The sequence below is a fragment of the Hevea brasiliensis genome, chromosome 13 (assembly GCF_030052815.1).
Source record: "Hevea brasiliensis isolate MT/VB/25A 57/8 chromosome 13, ASM3005281v1, whole genome shotgun sequence".
NCBI lineage: Eukaryota > Viridiplantae > Streptophyta > Magnoliopsida > Malpighiales > Euphorbiaceae > Hevea > Hevea brasiliensis.
The window spans coordinates 71478659-71503564 of NC_079505.1; the positions used below are offsets into that span (position 1 = coordinate 71478659).

General features: G+C 32.4%; 1 protein-coding gene across 1 annotated transcript; it reads right to left on the reverse strand.

Annotated features, from left to right (window-relative positions):
- Positions 1-4820: 4820 nt before the first annotated feature.
- Positions 4821-24777, reverse strand: LOC110665834 (cationic amino acid transporter 1). Its single transcript, XM_021826105.2, has 2 exons — positions 23980-24777; positions 4821-6370 (listed from the first exon to the last, which is right to left on the reverse strand). The coding sequence occupies exons 1-2, from the start codon at positions 24410-24412 to the stop codon at positions 4923-4925; spliced, it is 1881 nt and encodes a 626-aa protein (XP_021681797.2). The 5' UTR covers positions 24413-24777; the 3' UTR covers positions 4821-4922.
- Positions 24778-24906: the final 129 nt, after the last annotated feature.

Consider the following 24906-nt stretch of genomic DNA (forward strand, 5'->3'; position numbering starts at 1 on the left):
GTAAAAGGTGTGAAAAGAGAATTTTTTATGTCAGCAAATCTGCCAGCGCCATCCCATATGCCTCATGTTGATTTAAGTTATTTTCAACATGCCTCGTGTTGATTTGAAGGGGGAGGCTTTAGGTTCTGCACGACCAGCTACACGGGGCATGTGGAAGTCCCTGAAACTTTCGGTAAGTTTTGTTCCAAAATCTCTATCTGCACGACCCAGTGTTGAATCTACATGCCTCGTCTGGATTCCTGTTGGCTGACTCTTATCTTCATATGACCTTCAACACGAGGCATGTTGAAGCCCTCGAAAATCTCAGCTGGTCTTCTTTAGGCAAATTTTTTTCATTTTTCACATTACTTTAAGCTTCCAAAACACTTTGAATTTTTTCTATATGGACCTTTTTACTTTTAAATCTTATTAAAACCTATCAAAAACATTAAAATTCTAAAAATCAAATATAATGAAACTAAAATAAACAAATTAATTAAAATAAGCATTAAAAGCATAAAATTTCTAAACTAAAAAGTTCAAAATAGATGCAAAACTATCCTAAAATACCTATATAAAATGGGTTTATCATGGATTAATGTTGCCCTTTAATTGGACTAATGTTGCTTTTTTCTTTTTTAATGTCTAAATACAAAAATTTTCATAATTTTATCATGACCTATTTCATAATTCAAATTTATAATTATATAAAAATTTCAGCTCATCAAACATTTAATATTTTTGTTTTGATTTTATTTGTGTTTTTATATTAATTTTTCTCATATATTTTATTGAAAACAGTGGGGACCTTCAAAATTGGAGTTAGTAAGTAATGATATGGTGATCGCTGTTTCACTAGCATAATCGATGATGACTGGAAATGTCTACAAATTTCTGATAGATCTAATATAATGGACATATTGAAGCCTAAACTACGAATAGTTTCTATTATAAAAAAGTAATTAAAAAAATATCAAATAATTATATAAATTATTGTTCTTCAATTTCAATTACCTATATTGGTACGTTATTTTGGACTACAATAAGAAATGTCATCTACTTCTAGTTGTGTTGGTATCACATTTTATCAGGTTAAACTTGCACCAATAAATATGCAATCCTCCACTTAGTTATGATGATTTAATTTTAATGTACCGTATCATATATATTATCCTATTATAGCAGTTAGTTTTTAAAAACTATCTTGATTAATATTTTTTTATATAAATTTGAAATTATAATTAATTCAAATGAAAAAAAAAATAAAGTTATAATAGAAATATACATGTTTGTTACCCCCCAAAAAGCTCATCCATCAAACGTTAATGGCTACTGTAAATGCCAGTCAATCGAATTGGGTGCACTAGTCAACTTTGAAAATCATTTCCCTGTTCTTTTCTTTTCTTCCTTGGGAGCCAAAGTCTCCTTGCCTCTGTCAAAGTTGTCGGCCTCCTCTGCCCTAGCTGGCAGAGGCCTTCTCTTCATTCTACCTAGTAGTCCCCACCATTGGGTAGATGTAATTTTTTGAGTTGTTTGGTTGCAAATCTAAAATTTAGAAGAGAGGATTTGTTTGCTTGATCTGCTTGTATATTCTCTGTTTCTCCTTGTGTGGATGATTTTGGCCTCTAAGTTTGGTACTTTCATAGTGTCCTCAGAGGAAAAGGGATCCTAGGAGTATAAGTGCTAGCCACCTTCTTTGGAGGTCATAGGGTTCTCTCTCTTCCTCTTGTTTGCTTTCTCCTATGAGGATTTGTGCTCTTATGCTTGATGGTTGCTTTTTTTTCGTCATTCCATTTGTCCTGCTTTGGTTGGGTTTTTTGTGGTTACAAATCCAATTGTGCATATGATGTGAGGAGTGGTTGCGGTAGTGGATTGCAAGGTGCAAACTAAAGAGCTGACTCAAAAGGCGCGAATAGGACGCAGTTGTCTCACCAGTGAAAAGGCGGACTTGGTGATGGTGGCAACGATGAAGGGTTGCTGCTTCATGGAATGCTGGGTCATGGCTCAATTCAATTCAAATACGCGATATGTAGGGTTTGTCTCATGAGCTCTAGTCCTCTTGTTGGGCGTTGAGTTTGTGTCAGAAGTTGATTATACTTGGGCTTTTTATTTTCAAATCCTGAAGTTAGGATGTGATTAGAGTTTGGGCCTAAACTTTTCTATTACCTTAGGATCCTGAGACATATTGTTGGCTAAATTTTAATAATCGTCCTTAAACTTATATAGTTGTAATATTATAGTCTTTCAATTTAAAAATATAACATCAAATTCCCTCGACTTTCAAATTTTACACAGTAAAATTCCTCTAATTTCCAATCACTAATTTTCCAGTTAGACGTTAGCCTGGACAGTTCTAGTGTAATACTTAATTATCATTTCTCTTTCCTCTCTCAAGCCATGTGTAAATTGAATCCTTCTACGAGAAGAGAAAATAATTTTTCATATGCTGAGAGAATAATTTTACACTTTGCATAAGAAAGGAAAGAAAAATACTAACTAAGTGTCATCCTAAATCTGTTCACGTCAGCATCTAACTAGAAAATCAGTAATTGAAAGTTAGAGGAATTTTATTATGCAAAATTTGAAAGTTTAGAAGGTTTTATGTTACATTTTAAAGTTAAAAGACTATAATGTTATAACCATATAAATTCAAGGACAGTTGTTAGAATTTATCCGATATTTTCTATTTAATGGCTGAGCTTTTTATTACAATGAAAATAATCTTTAGATTAAAAAAAAAAAAGTTAATATGTCAAGTATTGGTTATAGCTAGCAATGGCAAAAGTTTCTGAACCCGAACCCGAACTCGACACGCCCTGCATTGAACCCCATTAAATTTCTCCAACCCTGATTTGTGCGTGATAGGGATGGGAAGACCTTCTTCCTGCCCTGGAACCCTGTAACTCGCTCTCCATAATAATATATTATATTTTATTAAAAAATAATTTATTTTTATATATTTTAATATTATAATTTTAATAAAATATAACATGTAAAACTTGCATTTCAAATTATATTTTATTTTTTAATAAATAAATTTACATTATATACTAGTAAATTAAAATAAATAAAAATAAGAAAAAATTCCCACATGGAAACCCGCCCTACCTCACACCGTAGAGGGGAATGCCCCGCTCTGAACCCGAACTCTTGTAAAGCGAAAACAAAAAGAGTGATCCCTACCCCCGACCCAACTCTTTGCCATTCCTAGTTATAGCTACAAAACTTCCCCCTTTGGATATAATATTGGGCTTAAATTTTATATGTGTTACATAAGTCCACCTCAAAAATAGGATAAATTTTGATAACTGTCCCTATACTTATCTAGTTGTAACATTACAATCATTAACTTAAAAATGTAACATAAAACCCTATCAACTTTTAAATTTTGCACAGTAAAATCTCTCTAACATCCAATCACTGGTTTTTCAGTTAGGTGCTGACCTGAGCAGTTTTAGCATAGAGCTTCGTCAGTGTTTCTCTTTTCTCTCTCAAGTCATGTGTAAATTGAATCCCTTTTCTCTCTGTAGATAAAATAATTTTTCATATGTAGAGAGAATAATTTTACACTTTGCATAAGAGAGGAGAGAGAAATGTTGACTAAGCGCCAAGCGATAGCTGTTCGTATCAGTTTCTAACTGAAAAATCAATAATTAAAAATCAATAATTAAAAATCAAAGGGAATTTACTGTGCAAAATTTGAAAGTTTAGGGGGTTTTATGTTATATTTTAAAGTTGAAAAACTATAGTGTTATAACTATGGACCTATTTAGTTTAACTGTTGAATACAGCTGATAGCTGTTACTGTTAGCTAATAACTGGTAGCTAATAATAACTGATTTATGTTAAGTATTTGGTAAAACTATATTTAGCTGTTACTGTTGATATGTGAAATGATTAATAAGGGTATATATTATATAATTTATTTTATTATTAAAATAAATATAAAATTATAAATTTATTATATTATATTATTTATTTTATTATTAAATTAAATATACAATTATTAAATTAATATATTATATAATTTATTATATTATTAAAATAAATATAAAATTATTAATCTATTATATTATATTATTTATTTTATTATTGAAAATAGAAAATAATTAAAATTTTTCAAAAAATTAATTAAATAACTTTAAAAATATAGATAAAAAAATAAAGTAATTATTATTGTTGATAAAGAAAAAACTTATAATTAATTTTAAGTTTTTAGATATAAATAAATATTTTATATTTTATGTTATCAATGAAAAAATATTTTAACAAAGATGAAATGTGTTAATTAAAATGTTAAAATTATAAATGAAAAATATAAAATTATTAATAATATTAATTTTTGAGTTAAATAAAAAAATGATAATATGGTCAAAATAAAAAATAAAATCGAATCAGTTATCAGCTGATGAGAAACAGCTCTAAAAATAAAACTGATATAAACTACAGCTGATGGGTACCATATCAGCTACCCATCAACTATCACCTTTATTTTTTAAAACTTACCAAATACTCTAGTTTACCTGTTTTGGTGTCTATCAGCTATCAGCTGCACCTAACAGGTGAACCAAACACCCCCTATATAAGTTCAGAGATAATTATTGAAATTTATCCCTCAAAACTATTGTATTTTAACATATATTTTTTAACAAATATAAATTATTATTAGGCTAGTAATTTAATGATTATTTTAAAAAAATGATTGATTTTTTATGTTTCAGATCTAGGAATTCAAAACCTTTGTTAAATTTTTTATTGTAAAAATTTCTAAGACATAAAATTTGGAATTTATTTGTTAATACATATATTTTTTTAGAAGCATTTGTTAATACATATTATAGTTGTACAAATAGAACCATGCATAGACGTTCATCACAATTCACAAATTCAATTTGAAACTTCCAACACATTCATCACTAGGACTTGTAGGCTCAAATGGTACCCTAATCTACATCTCCTAGAGAAGATTGTGAAGGCCCTTGCCCGCTTTCTTCTATTTTCTTCGCAGTCTCACCTCCTAATCCAGACTGTGAAGACACTGGTGCACCTTCTTCCAACTTCTTCCAGCCATCCCCAGCCTTGTTCTCTCCTAACCCCTGAGCCGTGTCATAAGATGCATGCAATCCTAATAGGAAATAATACACCAACAAAACACCACTCCAGATACCAAATCTTACAAACGACGGCCCGTCTATCGACCCTAGAAGGAAAATGTTGATAAGAATCGAAGCAGATGGCAACCATGGCACCAATGGAACACCCCACATTTTCGGAGCCCTTGCCTGTGGAACAAAAACATCAAGTGCTAATGTACCCAAGAACCATATTGGTATGGTAATCACATATCCAATCCAGCCATCTACTCCTGCACCCCAAATAGCAGCAGTAGCAGTAGAGGAACCAAGAATCACCGAAATGCAAACGATGAGCTTGGTATGATTTGCAGATGTTGTGACCCCAGTAACATAGTAGCGGCGAACAAGAAGAGCCACCGCCACAAGCATGAAGATGAACAATGTAGAGATGGAGAGAAGATTGGCGAGAATATCCATCTTTGTAAAGAAAGCGACGATAGCTGTAGCAGTGATCATAACAATGGTGGCATTTACTGGAGTTCCTGTTTTTCCATTAACATGAGCAAACCATGGAGGCATCATGTGAGTACGAGCAATGTGCGTGAGATATCGGGCTTGGCCTACAGCTCCCACGAGAAGAGCAGTGGTCATACCTTCCAATGCACCTAGAGCCACGATGTATTTAGCCCAATTCAAACCCACATACTCAAATGCTACTGAAAATGCAGCGTCTCGATCAAGTTGCTTGTATGGAACCATTAGGCACAAGGTAGCAGCAAGCAAACAATACGCTAAAGCAATTATTATCATTGAACCCACAAGACCAATTGGGATATCTCGAGCAGGGTTTTTAGTTTCTTCAGCCATTGTTGAAATAGCATCAAATCCAACATATGCAAAGAAAATTACTGCTGAAGCTACGAAAATACCACGGGGGCCATAGGGAACAAAGGAGCTGTAATTTTTGGTGTCTGCTTTGACGAGGCCAGCGACGATGATGAAGACGATTGTACCGACATGGATGATGGAGGTGAGGTAATTGAAACGGGAAGAGCCCTTGGTGCTAAGAACGGCAAAGATACAAATGACGAAGGAAACTACAACAGCGATGGGGTCTAGATGGCTATAGTCCTCGGCGAGGCTATGGACTATGATTCTGAAGTCATCGGGTTCGTGGTTGCAGAGAGTGGCGAAATAAGATGTCCATGACCGAGCCACCGCAGCACCACCAATCACATACTCAAGGAGGATGTTGCCAGCAGCTATGAAGGCTACAAAGTCACCTAACTCTACCCGAAGGTAAGCAAATGATCCACCTGAAAGGAGGGAAAAGAAATCTTGTTAAAAATTTTGTTTTAGAAGTATTGTAGTCTCATCAGACTACTTTAATACTAATTTAAAGCAGCTAGATAAATTTTTTTTTTCCTTTTAATTATCTATAGTACGTTATTAACAATTTTCTTGATAAATTAATAAAAAAACAGAAGAAACTAAGACTTTAATTATGTGTATTTATATAAAGGATATAATTTATAACTTCAAATACAAAATAAATATCTATATGTTAATAAAAACATTCATAATATTATCATTTTAATTGAAAACAGATAAAACGACAATTTCATTAAAATAGTAAAATTGATTTTGAAGAAATGCCTTGTTCTTGCTTATCATGTCTTTTTCCATCTCATAAAATAGCTTAAAACTCAATTACACCCTTATATTTATTGAAAAAATTTTAATTTAGTTCATTTTTTATTTTTTATCTAATTTAATTGATAAATTTAAATTTAAACTTAATTTATCCAAAAAATTCAATAAAATCAAGAAATTGAGATTCTTGATTTTGAGATTAATTCAAGAGATTTAGTTCTAAAATTAAGAAATTAAACTCCTTAGTTTTTTATTTAAATCAAGAAATTTAGTTCATAAATTTAATTTTTACGTTAAATTGAGTATAAATTAAAATTTTTAAATTAATTTAAATAAAAAATTAAAAATAGCTAAATTAAACTTATCCAATAAGTACAAATACTAAATTAAACATTTTGCCACGGTAAAACCATCAAACATGTGATATCAGTTAATCTTTTAACTCATATTTTTTATACGAAAATTTCTTATACACATTCGACATACATATATTTAATTAATAAAAATTTAATAAATTATAATTTTAAATAAATTTTATCATGATTTTTTTATAGAATTCATCATAATTTTATTTTTTATAATGTGGCATTTTTAAATTAATTGATATGTACACTCTGAGCGTTACTCTTTTTATCCCTACATTCAAATTAAACATTAGGTATATATATTATGCATCATATCCATGATATGTAGATGTATTTCCATGTTTTTCTCGTTTCAAACTCCTTTAAGACACCCTTGAAACCTTTGTCTTCTTGTGAAAGAAAATTCTATCTTTGAAATATTTATTTTTAACAACAAAATTAAAAAAAAAATTGAAAATTAGTTAACAGATGTTTAAAAAATAAACTATTTATTCCAGTGAAATTATATATATATATATATATATATATATATATATATATATATATATATATATATATATATATTAAAAGGCGCAGTTTCTTTTAAAAGAACGGCCATTAAAGAATTTTCAATGAAATTTTTATTTATATTAAACAAAAAATTTATAATCTAATAACACAACTAATACGCAAATAGCAAAACATGAAAAAATTTCAAGTGGATTTTATAGCTATTTTGTTTAAAAAGAGTACGATTACTTTGTTTTGTTTTGTTTTTTTCCAAAGATTTCTAATTTTTACATTTACGTAAAGTGATTTATTTTTGGTAATATAATTGTTTAAAAAAATTATTAAATTAAAAAAAGTGACACTTTTACAAAAATATATATATATATATAATTAGAATATTATTTATAAAATAATATAAAAATATTATTTTACATAAACTACAATAAGCAAAATTATTGATATTTGATAATAAATTATAGATAACACATTCCACTATATTATTGTCCATGGGTCAATGTTAAGTTGCCTGTCCATGTTGGTGCCGTACAGACAAGGAAATATGATTGTTTTTATGCTGCGGCACGCGACATTCAATTTTGAGAGTTTTTATAAAAATTAATGAATTTTAATTTAATTTTATAAAAATTATTGTAATTAAAAATTAAAATTTTCAGGACCTAAAAAAAATTAAAATTTTCAAATTAATTTATTAATCTATTAATTATTTCATAAATAAAATTATTTAATTAGTAATTATTGATTAAAAGAAAGAAAAATTTAATTATCAAAAAATAATTAGATGCATATTTTTTTAAGAAATTAATAAAATAAAATTATTTTATTTATAAAATAATATATTAATTTGAAAATATTTAATTTTCTAAGACTAGTTTATAGATTGGTAAAAAGTTTTTTCTTTGAACATCCTTATGAATAGAGAGGAGTCCCTTCTAACTCTTAGAGTTTTGCAAGGAGAATTTTGCTTCTTTTTCTTCTTCTTGCGGCTGCGATAATTATCATCATCATCATTCTAGTGTTCTAGATGAGAATCACACCCTTCATCACATATTCCTGATCTTGAAGCATCCTAAATGAAATGTCCATACTTTTTGCCTGTATAGACTAGCCGCCCATCTGCTTGAAAGGAGTGTACAAAAATATTTTCTCAGTCTTTTGAACTGGAAAAATCATCATGGTTTGAAAGATTGCAGGAGTTTGTGAAGTGCTTTCGGGTTCCTTGAAAACTGTCTTGACCGTGCCATCTCTTTGCCGATGAAATGTGGGCTTTGTTACTTGGATAGGTCAAAAATTGTCATACAACTTTTCACAGTTGGTAAACCACTCTCGTGGAATGATCTTTACCAAATCTTCTTTAAACAGTTGTTGAGGAATCTGGACAATAGTGGGTGTAGTCTTTGTCTCTGCAAAAATGAATAGAGCATCAGAGAATACCCATGGCTGAGATAAATCTATGGCATGATCTTGAAGCCTATAGATTATCTGGTAGTGCAAGGTAGCTGCCATTGAGGAGATAGTCCATTCTGCTCTAATAAGCTGAACTTGAACTTTCAGTACTATGGGAAGATTAGAGTCTTGAAGAGACATGTTATAGTTAGGGAAGAAAGTAAGAATCACACTTCCAGCGTGGAGAGTGGTTGTACATGTGCCAACCATAGCACGTTCATAATTGAGAAACTTGGTACCTAATAAAGACAATCTGGTTGTTACTGGGAGGTCTTGTCTGCCATGTGGGGTGAAAACAAAGCGAACAGCTCCATAATGTAGATGAGAATATCCCTGTCTTCTTCATAAGGGGATAATGGTTGGAGGAATTTCAAGAGTCACATACTATTCTGCAATTATGGATTTAAGAGCACACTAATCCAGACGTGAAGTCTGAACATATTTCTTAGTAACAAATCTTCTAGAGGATATGAGAGTTCTAATACTTCTAATAAAAGATCTAGAGTGTGTGTAGATATTATATGGACTTATCAGAGGAAGAAGAGATTCTTCAACCTGTGCAACATTAGGTATGTGTGAAATTTCAACCAGGTTATCTATTTCAGATACAGGAAGGTGATAGGGAAAGAGTAGAGGTGAGATTGACTGGGTCAAAGGAAAAGGATGAAGCTGGTTCAATAATAATGTTTGAAGATAGTATTGGTATTATGAAACTCATAGTTAATTGATCCCCCTACTCATCTCAAATTAAACCTTGTTCATATCCTCCTTTTAAAACTCACAGGCTCTGATACCATGACTGGCCAAGAGCCCCCAAACATGAGTTAAGCATAATAATACTCATTCGGTATCGAGATCCATGGCTAAACAAATCTCAAGGCTTTGTCCTTTTGTATTATTATACAGAACTAGATTTGGAGGACTGTAGCAATGAATCAATGAACTAACATTTTCTAAAATACAGGATCTACAAAGAGTGGCAAGTGTAGAGCATACTCATGCCTTAGTAAAGAATTATATGAATAAGATAGAATTTTTTACTTTCAGGAGAAGGAGAGAAATTCAGAAAGCCATAAAACAAAGAAGCTGGAATGTTATTTCTTAGTAAGTCTTGCTACCAATGAAACTAAAGTTCCCTTTATATAGGAGGAGAGTTGAAACTATTACAACTACTTTTCATATAAACATATGTCTACCTAATAGTTAGGTAAGAACATCTAACAAGATAAGAACTAGTTAGATAGATAAATGACTCATACCTAAGTCATACATGAAGACAAATAACTTATCGGACTGAAATTAATTATACAGATATATATCTTTCCAGCGTTAGGGGGATAGTTTACAGCCAATTCATATTTTGAAGCTTGTGCTAATATAGTCTACAAGCTTAATTTTGGATTTTCTAGGAGTACTTTGGTTCTATCTTTGAAGGGGTTCTTTTTAGAAAGAATTATGACTATGACTTAAATTATTATTGTAATAGTATGAGTAATCAGAATCGATGTCATTGCTATATAAATCCTTCTTCAAAGAGCTTCCAGGCTCATCAAAGGGCTTGGTTCCAGTGTCCATATCTTTTGGATCTTGTGAATCTTGGCATATCTTTGAATTGTAGTGTGGAACTTCTTTAGGCTTTGCATTTAGACCTATAGAGGTTGATTCCAAAATCTAAGCCTTTAGACTGAAGTGGTTGAGATCTCATGTAAATAGGCTATAATTTTCTTTCTAAGAATAGTAGAGGTATCTCTTGTGGTGAAAGACTTGAAATAAGTCTGATATTCATAGACTGAATTTTGAGTCCAGAGTATCCCTTTAGGATTTTTAAAGAAAGGAAGATGCAGGATGAATAATGAGTAGAATTCCTTACCATTGTCTGATGATCTAAGCCATAGATTAGAGTGATTGATGATCTTTTTTAAGTCATTGCACCATTAAGGGATTGGCTTGAACCATTCAAGAAAATTCCATATTACTTTTTTCTGATTGTTCTTGTCATTTAGGAAATAGTACATGGGAATGGTGGAAACTTCAAAACCAATAGCATAGAAAATCATTATGCACCATAAGAACAATTTTTCTTTAAGTAGCAAATCATCAGAGGGATTAAAACTAAAAACTGTGAGGAATAAAGCATCTAGACGAAACTGAGTATGGTTGTCTTTATGTTGTTTGAGGACATTGGATAAATTTTGAAAATAAAACAAATGGTTTTTTGCAAATTCAACAATTTGGGATAGGGTTATTTTTAGTGTGCATCCAGGTGGAAATGTTTATATTACTAGAATGAGGAATTGTGGTATTTGAACTTTAGAGGAGCTGAAGGAGTCTGCCATAAAGATGAGAGAGTAGGGATGTTTGGAGGTCTGGTGAGGAGATCTGAAATGAGATTAAGATGCCCTTTTATATGTTGGACGGTATAATCGTATTTATCAAACTAGTTTTTGAGCCTCAGCAGTTATGGTTCCGGAAGAGTCTTATTTTTAAAATGAAATACCTTTGAAAAATATGAATTGTTCATCACTATCAGAAAATGATGGCCAATAAGATGAAATTCAAACTTCTTGATTCCATTCTTAATGGCTAGGATCTCCTTATAAATAATGTGATATTATTTTTTCAGACTCTTTGAATTATCCACTTGCATGACTATAAATTTATCGCTTTTCATCAAGTTTTTCAAGTAAAATAGCACCTCAATACATTTCCCTATGCTTGGAATTTTTAGAGGAGGTGGATTTTGGGCTATATTCTTTAAAACTTTTAGTGTTGTGGTCTGTTCATTGCCCCATGTGGAGGCCTTCTTTTTTAGCATTTTAGAAAGCTAGCTGGTGCATTTGGACACATGAGAGAAAAAGTCTCCAAGATAATTGATAATTCCAAGAAATTGCTAAATCTGTTTGACAATGAGATTTGTATCTGAGAATTTAAGCAATTCTTGGGCAATGTGAGATCCAAGCTGGTAATTGTCATTTTCAAATTTCATTTCCAAAAATTCAATATTAGTTTGGGTCAAATAGCTCTCTTTTTTTTTCAGATAGCATAATCCCATATTGTTGGACCAAAGAGTGAAATTAGGCCAAGGGTTATTTATGGACTGAATTATCTTTTGAAAATAGCAAGATATCATCATTGTAAATGAGAGTACTATGAAGAATAGGCTCAAAGATTTGAACTATGGTCTTTTGGAATAATGAGGGAGCAACTTTAGGTCTAAAAGGCATTACGGTCCATTGATACTGAGTATTAGAAATGCAAAATGTTGTCTTATATCTTTTTACTAGATCAATTCCCAGCTACCAAAATCTCGCTTGAAGATCAAACTTTGAGAAGATATATGCTTCTTGTAAGTGAGTGAACAGAGAACTGATCCTGGGAAGTGGAAATTTGTCATCCATTAAGAAATTATTTAAGGGCTTATAATCAATGACCAGCTTCAGTTTTTCTCGAATTCTTTTCGATCTTTTTAACATAAAAAGCTTGACAGGCCCATCCTAATCGATGGGTTCAATAAGACCTTATTGAAGTAGTTATTGACATTCTTGTTGGGCTAACGTAAGTGCATTGGAGTCATTCCTGGATGAGGTACCTTTATAGGGTTGACATCCTCATTAAGCTTGAAAGGAAGCTTAATAAAGAAATCTTTGTTTTTCCATAGAGGTGCTGGGTGAGAGAAGTCAACATGGGATTCTATACAAAATGACATGAGCAAATCTTTGTATTTGATAAATTCTTCTAGAACTTCAGACAATGAGAACAACTTTGGAACAGAGGTGATTTTAAATCGGTAGGAAGGATTTTAAGATGTCGAGCTTGTTGGTAGACATCAAATCCTATCAATAAATCCTTATCAGGCAAAGTTATCCCAATCACTTTTGTCCATATGATACAGTCAGGGAAAAACTATATTCCAATGAGCCTTTTGGTGATGAGGTTGGTGCGAAAAACTTTCACATCTGCGGCTTTGAAATTTTCTGAATGGGGTATCCAGGCTTCATCAAGTAATACTGCAGGATTCATCATACTTCAATGGGCAGCAGTATCAAGAAAACCAATGATATAAATTGGTCTCTCATATTTAGAAGATAGTACATGAATATGTACCAATCGAATTGAGGTCAGGGGCCATACTGGGTGGCATGATTAAAGAGTATAGTTACCCAAGTATTTGAAATCATCTTCTGATGAAGATTTTTCTTCGTTTGAAAAGATTTCTTCTAGGCAAAGACAGTTTTTTCATCAACTTCTTCTTGTTTTGAAAACAAGGATTCACTGCATATTTGGTAAATTTGTTAGATCAATTTTGCTACTTGCCTAGGTTTTTGAGGGCATTCTTTAGAGAAATGTCCTTTTTTTCCATAGTTAAAACATCTGTTTATTTTGAACTTTTTTCCCCTAGTTGATTTTTTCTTAAAAAATTAGACAGATTTCTCAAGATTTCCCTTTCTTTCTGTACTTGCCGTTATTGATTCTGTAATACCTCATATGCTTCTTCATTTTGGATTTGCAAGTGCAATTTTTTTCTTTGCATTTGATTGAAAGATAAGACTTTCCGCATATTTTTCACAAAGATTTGTTATTATTTAGCATATCACTCAGGAAACACTGCTGATCACATATCTTTTCAAGAGTGGCTAATGCCATTTGATAAATTTCTCCAAGAGTTATTTATGTCATGTCTTTACGATTTACCAAGATTGATCATTGTAATTCAGGCTCTAATCGTTCTGGCAAAAAAGTAATATAAGTATGTTTCAGGTTGACATCATTGTACTCATTTAATAAATAGTATCTCTAAGACATCATTTGATAATGAAATTCAATATCTTTCTTCTTTATAGAATCGCATTTCATCTCAATGTATTCTTGTTGCACCTGTCCATCATAGAGTGTATAGTCTACAATGAATTCCTCATAGAGAGCATTCATGACTCCTATGATTGATGCTTGATAGAGTAGGAGATGCTTGTAATCTCTAAGACTCTGAAACTATTCTCTTAATGATCCAATGAATCTACAGGAGAATTCTTTCAAGACACTTGATAATTCTACATTCGATTTAGACATTTGGAGATCAAACCAAGCATGGAATTTCGCCATTCTATCTCTCCATTTAGCTTGAGAAATATCATTAAGTATGAACCAAGGACTATAAGTTAGCCTAGGGAGGACCTTATCTGAATTTTTTTCATCATGAGTATCAGTTAGTTGCTTTACATGAGGTTCTGTGATCTCATCATTAAAGCCTGTTAAAATTGCCATTAGCAAGTTTGTGATATCTGCCAGATCCTTTTCAGAATCATTTTCTGATGAAGAGTCTATCTCATTAATTACGAGACCAGCTGAAATTATCATTTGTTAAAACGGAGGGACACTAGGTACTTGCTGTTTGCTTTTTTTTTTGTTTAATTTTATCTTCCTCCATAGACTCGAAGGATGATATACTTTTGGAAGGTTGAGCAGTAGATGAAGAAGGCTGAGCTTTTGGTTTAGGCTTTTCTTGGAAAAGATTATGAAATGATGTTTGAGGAAAAGGGTTTGTCTGGTAAAATGGCTTATAGGTAGAATGTGGATAAAATAAAAAAAAAATTATAATCAGAGGAGGGAAGAAACAGGGTTGTGATTTTGGTCAAATGGTGTTTGTTTCTTTTTTGCTAAATCGGCTTTAATTTGAGCAATTTAAGATTTTAACTTTTTGATTTTTGACTCATTTTAATCAAATTCATAACCAAACTTTTCTGCTGAAGTAAGGCTCCGAGGTTTTTATCAAGTTTATTAATCCTAGACTGAAGATTGACATAAAGCTTATTGACTTGGGCTAACAAATTTTCAACCTTTGTTTCAGCCAATTGAGCTTAACCGACTATCAGGTTCATTTGTTAGTCAATTTTTTCTAGGAAAACATTTTGTGCCTTGGCATTTAAAATTTGCCAGTTTAGGACTTCTTCAGCATAAGTTAATAGCATGGGCTATTCATCTGGGCTAGCAGCAGATGTCTGAATAAATGGCCTAAATGTAAGCTATTGTGTTAGGTCAATCTGGTGTCTGAGTCGCAAAAAGTCTTATTCATACACATCTTCTTGTGAGAATATCATACAGGGTTATACAAGAGAAAGTACTGAAGGTGGTGAAGATGGAACCTTTTTCTCTTTCTCCCTTTCTTTTCTCAAGATTTCTAAGGCCAGTTAATAGATTGGTAAAGGGAGCCCCAAAACCTGAGTTAAGCATAATAATATTATGCGGTGCAGAGATACAACAAGTCACCATAGCCAAACAAATATCAAGACTTTGCCCTTTTATATTGTTATATAGAACTAAATTTGGAAGACAGTAGCAATGGATCAATAAACTAGCATTTTCTGATATACAAGATTTACTAGGATCCACTAAGAGTAGCAAGTATAGAGCATACTCATGCCTTAGTAGAGGATTATATGAATAAGATAAAATTCTCAACACCAATACCATCTTCATCGTGGCCACCATGTTTGGCCATGATGGCTTACTGTATCTCGATACTGCATGAGTATTATTATGCTTAACTCAGCTTTGGGGGCTCCCACCTGTCATGGTATCAGAGGCTATGAGTTTTAAGAGGAGAATATGAATAAGGTTTAATTTGAGATGAGTAGAGGGATCAGTTTACTATGAGTTGCACAACACCAATACCATCTTCAAATATTATTATTGAACCAAGTTCATCCTCTTCATCCTCTTCCTCTGACCCAGTCAATCTCACCTCTACTCTTTCCCTATCACCTTCCTGTAGATGAATCTTAGCCTCTAAAATAGATAACCTGGTTCAAATTTCACACATACCTGATGGTGCACAGTTTGAAGAATCTCTTCTTCCTCTGATAAGTGCATATAATATCTACAGACGCTCTGAATCTTTTATGGGAAGCATTAGAATTCTCATATCCTCCAGAAGATTTGTTACTAAGGAATATGCTCAAATTTCACGTCTGGATCAGTGTGCTCTTAAATTCACCACAAATACAGAACAGTATGTGACTTTTAAAATTCCTCTAACCCTTATCCCCTCATGGAGAAAACAAGGATATTCTCATCTCCATTATGGAGCTGTTAGCCTTGTTCTCACTCTACATGGTAGATAAGGCCTCCCCGTAATAGCTAGATTGTCTTTATTAGATACTAGGTTTCTCAATTATGAACATGTTGTGATTGGCACATGTATAACCACTCTTCATGCTGAAAGTGTGGTTCTTAGACCCTAATCTTCTTACAGCACTAAAAGTTCAAGTTCAGCTTATTGGGGCAGAATAGACTGTCTCCTCTATGACAGCTACCTTACACCACCAAATAATCTATAGGCTTCAAGATCATGCCATAAATTTATCTCAGCTACCAGAATCCTCTGATGCTTTGTTCATTCTTGTAGACATAGAGACTACACCCACTATTGTCCAAATTTCTTGACAGCTGTCTAAAGAAGATTTAGTAAAGATCATTCCACTAGAGAGGTTTACCAACTATGAAAAGTTACATGACAATTCCTGACCTATCTAAGTAACAGAGCCCACATTTCATAGGCAAACAGATGGCACAGTCAAGATAATTTTCAAGGAATCCAGAAACACTTCACAAACTCCTACAATCTTCCAAACCATGATGATTTCTCTAGTTCAAAAGATAAGAGAAAAAATTCATGTTCACTTCTTTCAGGCAAATGGACGGCCAGTCTACACAGGCAAAATCCATGGACATTTCATCTGGGATGCTCCAGGATCAGGAATGTGCGATGAAGGGTGCAATTGTTATCTAGAACACTAGGATAATGATGATGATAATTACCGTGGCCGTAAGAAGGAGAAAAAGAAACAAAATTCTCCTTGCAAAACTTTAAGAGCTAGAAGGGACACCTCTCCAAACTCAGGAACTTGGATTGATATTCATAAGGATGTTTAAAGAAAAAACCCTTTACCAATCTATGAACTAGCCTTAGAAATCTTGAGAAAAGAAAGGGAGAAAAAGAAAAAGGTTTCATCTTTACCACCTCCAGTACTTCCTCTTGCACAACCTTGCATGATGTTCTCATAAGAAGATGTATATGAATTAGACTTTCCATCACTCAGATACTAGATTGACCCAACACAATGGCTTACATCCATACCATATATTCAAGCATTTACTATTAGCCCAAACAGACAATCTAAGCCATTAACTCATGCTGAAAAAGTCATAAACTGGCAAACTTTGAATGCCAAGGCTCAAAATGCTTTCCTGGAAAAAAAAATTAACTAAAAAATGGACATGATAATTTGTCAAGCTCAATTCACTGAAACAAAGGTTGATAATTTATTAATCTAAGTCAACAAGCTTTATGTCGATTTCAGCCCAGGGTTAATCAACTTGATAAAGATCTTAGAACCTTACTTTAGTAGAAAATGTTTGGTTATGAATTTGATTAAAAGGAGTCAGAAATCCAAAAGCTAAAAGCTCAAATTGCTCAGATTGAAGCTGATTTAGTAAAAAAAAAAAAAAACAAATATCATTTGACCATAATCACAACCCGTTTCTTCTTCCCTCTGATTATAATCATTTTTCTTCATTTTATTCATATTCTACCTATAAGTCATTCTACCAGACAAGCCCTTATCCTCAAACACCATTTCATAATCCTTTCCAAGAAAAGCCTAAATCAAAAACTAAAGCCTAAATCAAAAGCTCAGTCTTCTTCATCTACTGCTTAACCTTCCAAAAGCATCTCATCCTTAGAGTCTATAGAGGAAGATAAAATTAAACCCAAAAAAGACAAACAGCAAGTACCTAGTGACCCTCATTTCCAACAAATGGCAATTTCAGCTGGTCTCGTAATAAATAAGACAGATTTCTCATTAGAAGATGATTCTGAAAAGGATCTGGCAGATATCACAAACTTGCTAATGGCAACTTCAACAGGCTCTAATGATGGAATCACAGAACCTCATATAGAGCAACTAACTGATACTCATGATGAAAAAAATCCAGATAAGGTCCTCCCCAGGCTAACTTCTGGTCCTTGGTTCACTATTGATGACATTCCTCCAGCCAAATGGAGGGACAGAATGACAGAATTTCATGCTTGGCTTGATCTCCAAATATCTAAATCGGATACAGAATTATCGAGTATCTTTAAATAATTCTCCTGTAGATTCATTGGATCATTAAGAAAATAGTTCCAGAGTTTTAGAGATTACAAGAGTATCCTATTCTATCAAGCATCAATCATAGGAGTCATGAATGCTCTCTATGAGGAATTCATTGAAGACTACACACTCTATAATAAATAGGTACAGCAAGAATACTTTGAGATGAAATGATGTTCTATAAAGAAGAAAGATATTGAATTTCATTATCAAAGGATGTCTCAGAGATACTATTTATTGAATGGATACATTTATGTCAACCTAAGACACACTTATATTGCTTCTTTGCCTAAACAATCACAGCCTAAATTATAACGATCAATCTTGGTAATTCACAAAGACATGACACAAATAGCTCTAGGAGAAATTCATCAAATGACACTAGCCACTCTTGAAAAGATGTGTGATCAGTAACGTTTCCTGAGTGATATGCTGAATAATAATAAATCTTTGTGAAAAATGTGTAAAAAGTCTTATCTTTCAATCAAATGCAAAGAAAAGAATTACACCTATAAATCCAAAAAGAAAAAGTATCTGAGGCATTACAGAATCAATAACGGCAAGCACAGAATGAAAGGGAAATCTGAGTGATTTTTTAAGAAAAAATAAACTAATAAAAAAAGTTCAAAACAGACAAATGCTTTATCTGTGGAAAAAATTGACATTTCTCTAAAGAATGCTCTCAAAAGCCCAAGCAAGTAGCAAAATTTATCCAACAAATTCACCAGAGTATGCATCTAGATCTAGAAAATGCCGACATTGAATCCTTATTTTCGAAACAAGAAGAAGCTGATGAAGAAACTGTCTTTACCCTAAAAGAAATCTTTTCGGACGAAGAAAAATCTTCATCAGAAGATGATTTCAAATACCTCAGTATCAATACTCTTCAATCATGCCATCCAGTATGGCTCCTGACCTCAATTCCATTGGTACATATTTATGTACTACCTTTTAAATATGAGAGACCAATTTCTATCATTGATTTTCTTAATACTTGTACCCATAGAAGCATGATGAATCCTACAGTATTACCTGATAAAGCCTGGATGCCCCATTCAGAATATTTTAAAGCCATAGATGGGAAAGTTTTTCGCACCAACCTCATCATCAAAGGCTCATTGGAATACGATTCTTTCTAGACTGTATTATATGGACAAAAGTAATTGGGACAACTTTGCCTGGGACAACTTTGCCTAATAAGGATTTATTGATAGAATTTGATGTCTACTAGCAAGCTTGATATTTTTAAATCTTTCCTACTGGTTTAAAAATACAAAAGGTTTCTTAAAACCTTCACCTTTGTTTCAAAGTTGTTCTTATTGTCTGAAGTTCTAGAAGAATTTATCAAATATAAAGATATGCTCATGTCATCCTGTGCAAAATCCTATGCTGACTTCTCTCACCCAACACCTCTATGGAAAAACAGAGACTTTTTTTATTAAGCTTCCTTTTAAGCTTAATGAGGATGTCAACCCTACAAAAGTAACTCATCTAGGAATGACTCTAATAGACCTTCTATTAACCCAACAAGAATGTCAATAGTTACTTCAACAAGGTCTTATTGGACTCACCAGATTAGGATGGGCCTGTGAAGCTTTTTGTGTTCAAAAAAGATCGAAAAGAATTCAAGGAAAAAAGAGGCTGGTCATTGACTATAAGTCCTTAAATCATTTCTCAATGGATGACAAATTTCCACTTCCTAGGATCGGTTCTCTATTCACTCACTTACAAGAAGCACATATATTCTCAAAGTTTAATCTTATTGGCAACTGGGAATTGATCCGGCAGAAAGATATAAAACAACATTCTGCATTTCTAATGCTCAGTATCAGTGGACCATAATGCCTTTTGGGCTTAAAGTTACTCCCTCATTATTCCAAAAGGCTATGGTTCAAATTTTTGAGCCTATTCTTCATAGTACTTTGATTTACATTGATAATATCTTGCTATTTTCAAAAGATAGTTCAGCCCATAAACAACTCTTGGCCCAATTTTACTCTTTGGTCCAATAATATAGGATTATGTTATCTGAAAAAAAAGCTATCTGACCCAAATTAATATTGAATTTTTAGGAATGAAATTTAAAAATGGGAACTATCAGCTTGGACCTCACATTGACCAAGAATTGCTTAAATTCCCAAATACAAATCTCACTATCAAACAGATTCAGTAATTTCTTAGAGTTATCAACTATCTCAGAGACTTTATCTCTCATGTATCCAAATACACCAGCCACATTTCCAAAATGCTAAAAAAGAAGGCCCCCACACAGGGCAATGTATAGATCACAGCAGTAAAAGTTTTAAAGAAACTAACCCAAAATCCCCCTCCTCTAAAAATTCCAAGCACAAGGAAAATGATTCTCCAGACTAACGCTAGTGACGAATATTGGGGGGCTATTTTACTTGAAGAACTCGATGGAAAGCGTAAAATTTATGGTCATGCAAGTGGACAATTCAAAGAGTTTGAAAAACACTATCACACGATTTACAAGGAAATCCTAGCCATTAAGAATGGAATCAAGAAATTTAAATTTCATCTTATTAGCCATCGTTTTCTGATAGTGATGGACAATTCATCTTTTCCAAAGATACTTCATTTTAAAAATAAGACTCTTTCAGAACCATAACTGCTGAGGCTCATAAGCTGGTTTGATAAATACGACTGTACCATCCAACATATAAAAGGGCATCTCAATCTCATTCCAAATCTCCTCACCAAACCTCCAAATATATCCCTACTCACTTCTCTTCAAATAATTCCTCTCATCTTTATGGCAGACTCCTCCAACTCCTCTAAAGCTTAAATACCACAATTCCTCATTATAGCAATAGAAACATTTCCATCTGAATGCACACTAACAATGACCCTATCCCAAATTGTTGAATTTGCAAAAAATCATCTGTTTTATTTTCAAAACTTATCCAATATCCTCAAACAACATAAACACAACTAGACTCAGTTTCGTCCAAATGCTCTATTCCTCACAGTTTTTTAATCCCTCAGATGACCTGCTACTTAAAGAAAAATGATTTTTATAGTACATGATGACTCTCCATGCCATTGGTTTTGAAGTCTCCACTATTTTCATGTACTATTTCCTAAATGACAGGAACAATCAGAAAAAAGTAATATGAAATTTTCTTGAATGGTTCAAGTCAATCCCTCAATGGTGTAATGATTTAAAAAAGATCATCAACCGCTATAGTTTATGGCTTAGACCATCAAACGATGGTAAGGAATTCTACTCACTGTTCATCCTTTCTTCAGAAATCCTCAAGGGATACTTTAGACTCAAAATTCAGTCTATGAATATCAGACTTATTTCAAGTCTATCACCACAAGAGATACCTCCATTGTTCTAAGAAAGAAAATTATAGCCTATCTATATGAGATCAACCACTTCAGAACAAAGGCTTAAATTTTGTAATCAACCTCTATAGGTCCAAAAAGCAAAGCCTGAAGAAGTTCCAGACTACAGTTCAGAGATATGGCAAGATTCACAAGATCCAAAAGATATGGACACTGAAATCAAGCCCTTTGATGAGCCTGGAAGCTCTTGAAAGAAGGATCTATATGGCAAAGACATCATTTTGATGACTCAGACTATTACAATAATAATTTAAGTCCTAGTCATAATTCCTTCTAAAAAGAACCCCTTTAAAGATAGAACCAAAGGATGCTCAGAAAATTCAAAATTAGACTATATAACCCATGACAGATACCATCAGAACTTCATGAGAATTGGCAGCAGACTGTCCCCCTGAAGCTAAAAAAATATATATCTGTATAATTAATTTCAGTCAAATAAGTTTTTTGTCTTCATGTAAGACTTAATTAGGTATGAGTCATGTGTCTACCTAACTAGTTCTTATCTTGTTAGATGTCCTTACCTAACTATTAGATAGACATGTATTTCTATGAAAAGTAATTATAATAGTTCCTGCTCTCCTCTTATATAAAGGGAGATTTGATTTCATTTATAGCAAAACTTATCAAGAAATAACATTCCAGCTTGTTTGTCTTATAGCTTTCTAAATTTCTCTCTCTCTCCTGAAAGTCAAAAATTCTATCGTAGTCATATAATCTTCTATTAAGGCATGAGTATGCTCTACACTTGCCACTCTTAGTGGATCCTGTGTATCAAAAAAACTAGTTCATTGATCTACTACTACGGCCATCCAAATCTAGTTCTGTATAATAATATAAAAGGATAAAGCCTTAAGATTTATTTGGCCATAGTGATTTATTTCTCGATATCCCATGAGTATTATTATGCTTAACTCAGGTTGGAAAGCTTCTGGCCAATCATGATATTGGAGCTTATGAGTTTTAAGATGATGATATGAATAAGATTTAATTTAATGATTTTATAAAATATTTATAAAATTGAGTGATTATGTGTGATATTTATCTTTTATGCTATGTATAGAATTGTGATTGAAAAATTAAAAGTTGATTATTTTTAAATTATTTATTTTATGTTATTAGGAAAATAATTTTAAATTATTTAAAAATTTGAATAGATATTTTAAAATAAATTTTTTTTATAACAGCTTAAATGGTAATAAGGACAAACCTTTAATATTTGGTGGAGATTTCTTATTTTTTATGTATAAAAAAATGTTATTAACATATATATAAAATCCACCACTCAAAATTGTCAAAAGAATCAAGCAGATCCTTTCACAAATAATCATGGAGAGAAATATCTTAAAGAGAGAGAGAATAGAAAGTCTAGATAGGTGAGCCCCTGGCTAGACTTTTATTCAAAGGAAGAATAGTCAGCGGTTTTGATGCCATTTTCATCCAAGACTTCCTCACAAAGCCATGGATGGGTGACAATTTTACATATATATCTTTCTCTCTCTAGTAATAAATTAATAAAAAATTAATAATTAAAGTATTACCATTTCGAAAAGAAGTTGATATATATATATATATACTCACAAAGCCATGGATGGGTGACAATTTTACATTTCTCTCTCTCTATAGTAATAAATTAATAAAAAATTAATAATTAAGGTATAAACTGTATACAATATAATTTTTCTCGTTACCCATAACAATTAAAAGCGTTTTATAAAATTTTATTTTAAATTGTTGAACTTAAAAATAATACAAATTTAATAATTAAAGTAAAATGTTTAAGGGGGACAGATCACCGGTAGGTGAGGGGAACGGGGACCATGGGCATGAAGCTCCATTTTTTTTTTATTAATGTCAATCTTAACTTTTTTATTATAAAATATAAAAAGAAAACTCAAATATTATTCTTAAATTAATTATTTAAATTTTAAAAAAATTTTAACTAAAATTGAAAAATAATTTTTAACAGAACATTTTCCAGATTTTGTTTCACAATTTCATGTGCAAAATTAAATTTTCCATAAATTTTTATTAATTTTTTAAAAATTAAAAATTTGAATAAATGATCTAAAGTTAAAATTTTTTAATAAAAATATAAATCGGCAGAAGTATTTGACTCTTTTGGTCAAAAAAGCCTCAGATTAATCATTAATTAAGTACTCAGTTATTAAAATATTAATACATAGGCCTATCATTTCAATCAAATATTAACAGAATTATTTGACTAAATGAATTAAGGGGTTCGCTTCACATTGTATTCTAAATTTTTGTGGTGTCCTATCACTTTGATTTGAACGTTTATTTATTTATTTATCTATTTTATGTTTATAATTAGATGAGTGCATTTTTTTTTTTTAGTTTGCATATTTAAAAATTAATTTTCAATATTAATTATGAAAATTAATTAAGACTTCGTAGTAAAAATCTAAGACGTACCTGCTACAGGGATTTCCACAGCAAACTCAGTGTAGCAAAAAACAGAGAGCATAGCCGAAACTCCGGACACCACATAAGACAACAGAATAGCAGGGCCGGCGTGTTCACGTGCCTCGAGGCCGGTGAGAACAAAGATACCGGAGCCGATGACGACTCCGATGCCAAACCAGATAAGGTCCCACCAAGTGAGGTTCTTCTTCATATCATGTTCACTACGAGCTTTCATCTCATGGAGCTCCGTGGAGTCCATGGATCGGGTCAGTAACCTATCCTTGAACCGCATAGGAGTCTCGCCAAGTGCTCTGACATAATTTCCCCAGCTCTGGAACGACTCCTCCGGAAGAAAGTCACTCTTCCTGCAAGAACAGCCTCGCCACCTGATTCTTCCACCTCCTCCGCCGTCTCCTCCAGCCTCATCGCCGCCTCCTCCCATTCTGAGTTTGAGAAGTGTTGTAGATCTGCACAGAACAAGAGAGTATTGTGTTTGTTTGTATAAGGGAAAATGATGAATAAGATTTTGGAATTGTGTCGTTGAGAACAAGAGGGTCTCAATTAAAGGCGCGTCATCGAAGAAAGCAATTGTATCGTAATTAATGGATAAATGGAATTTACGTCCGGCAATTTATTATAAATAAATTTGAAAGAAGGAATCATTTAGCAGGTTGAAGAATGAGCCAAATACTAGTTTTTGAGTTGAAGGCGTTTAAATTGCAACGATTGGCTTCCTTCTTGATTTTTTTTTTGGTTATATTGCTTGTACAAGTGAGCGAATAATATGGGCGTTGCTCACTGACTTTTTAGATCTTTTTGCTCCTATTTTATCATGTACTGGGGAAATTGTAAGGTGCATGCTAATCTAGGAGAACCACGATGCACCCGGTTATACTTTGTTCTTCTGTTTGCTCAATTTCACTCTCAGCTCCTCCA

Bases quoted from the DNA above. Each gene is read 5' to 3' on its own strand.
- LOC110665834 (XM_021826105.2), bottom strand. From the start codon at position 24,412: ATGGGAGGAGGCGGCGATGAGGCTGGAGGAGACGGCGGAGGAGGTGGA. The intron at 6,371-23,979 runs GTACGTCTTAGA...CCCTCCTTTCAG, and splicing joins TGTGGAAATCCCTGTAGCAG to GTGGATCATTTGCTTACCTT.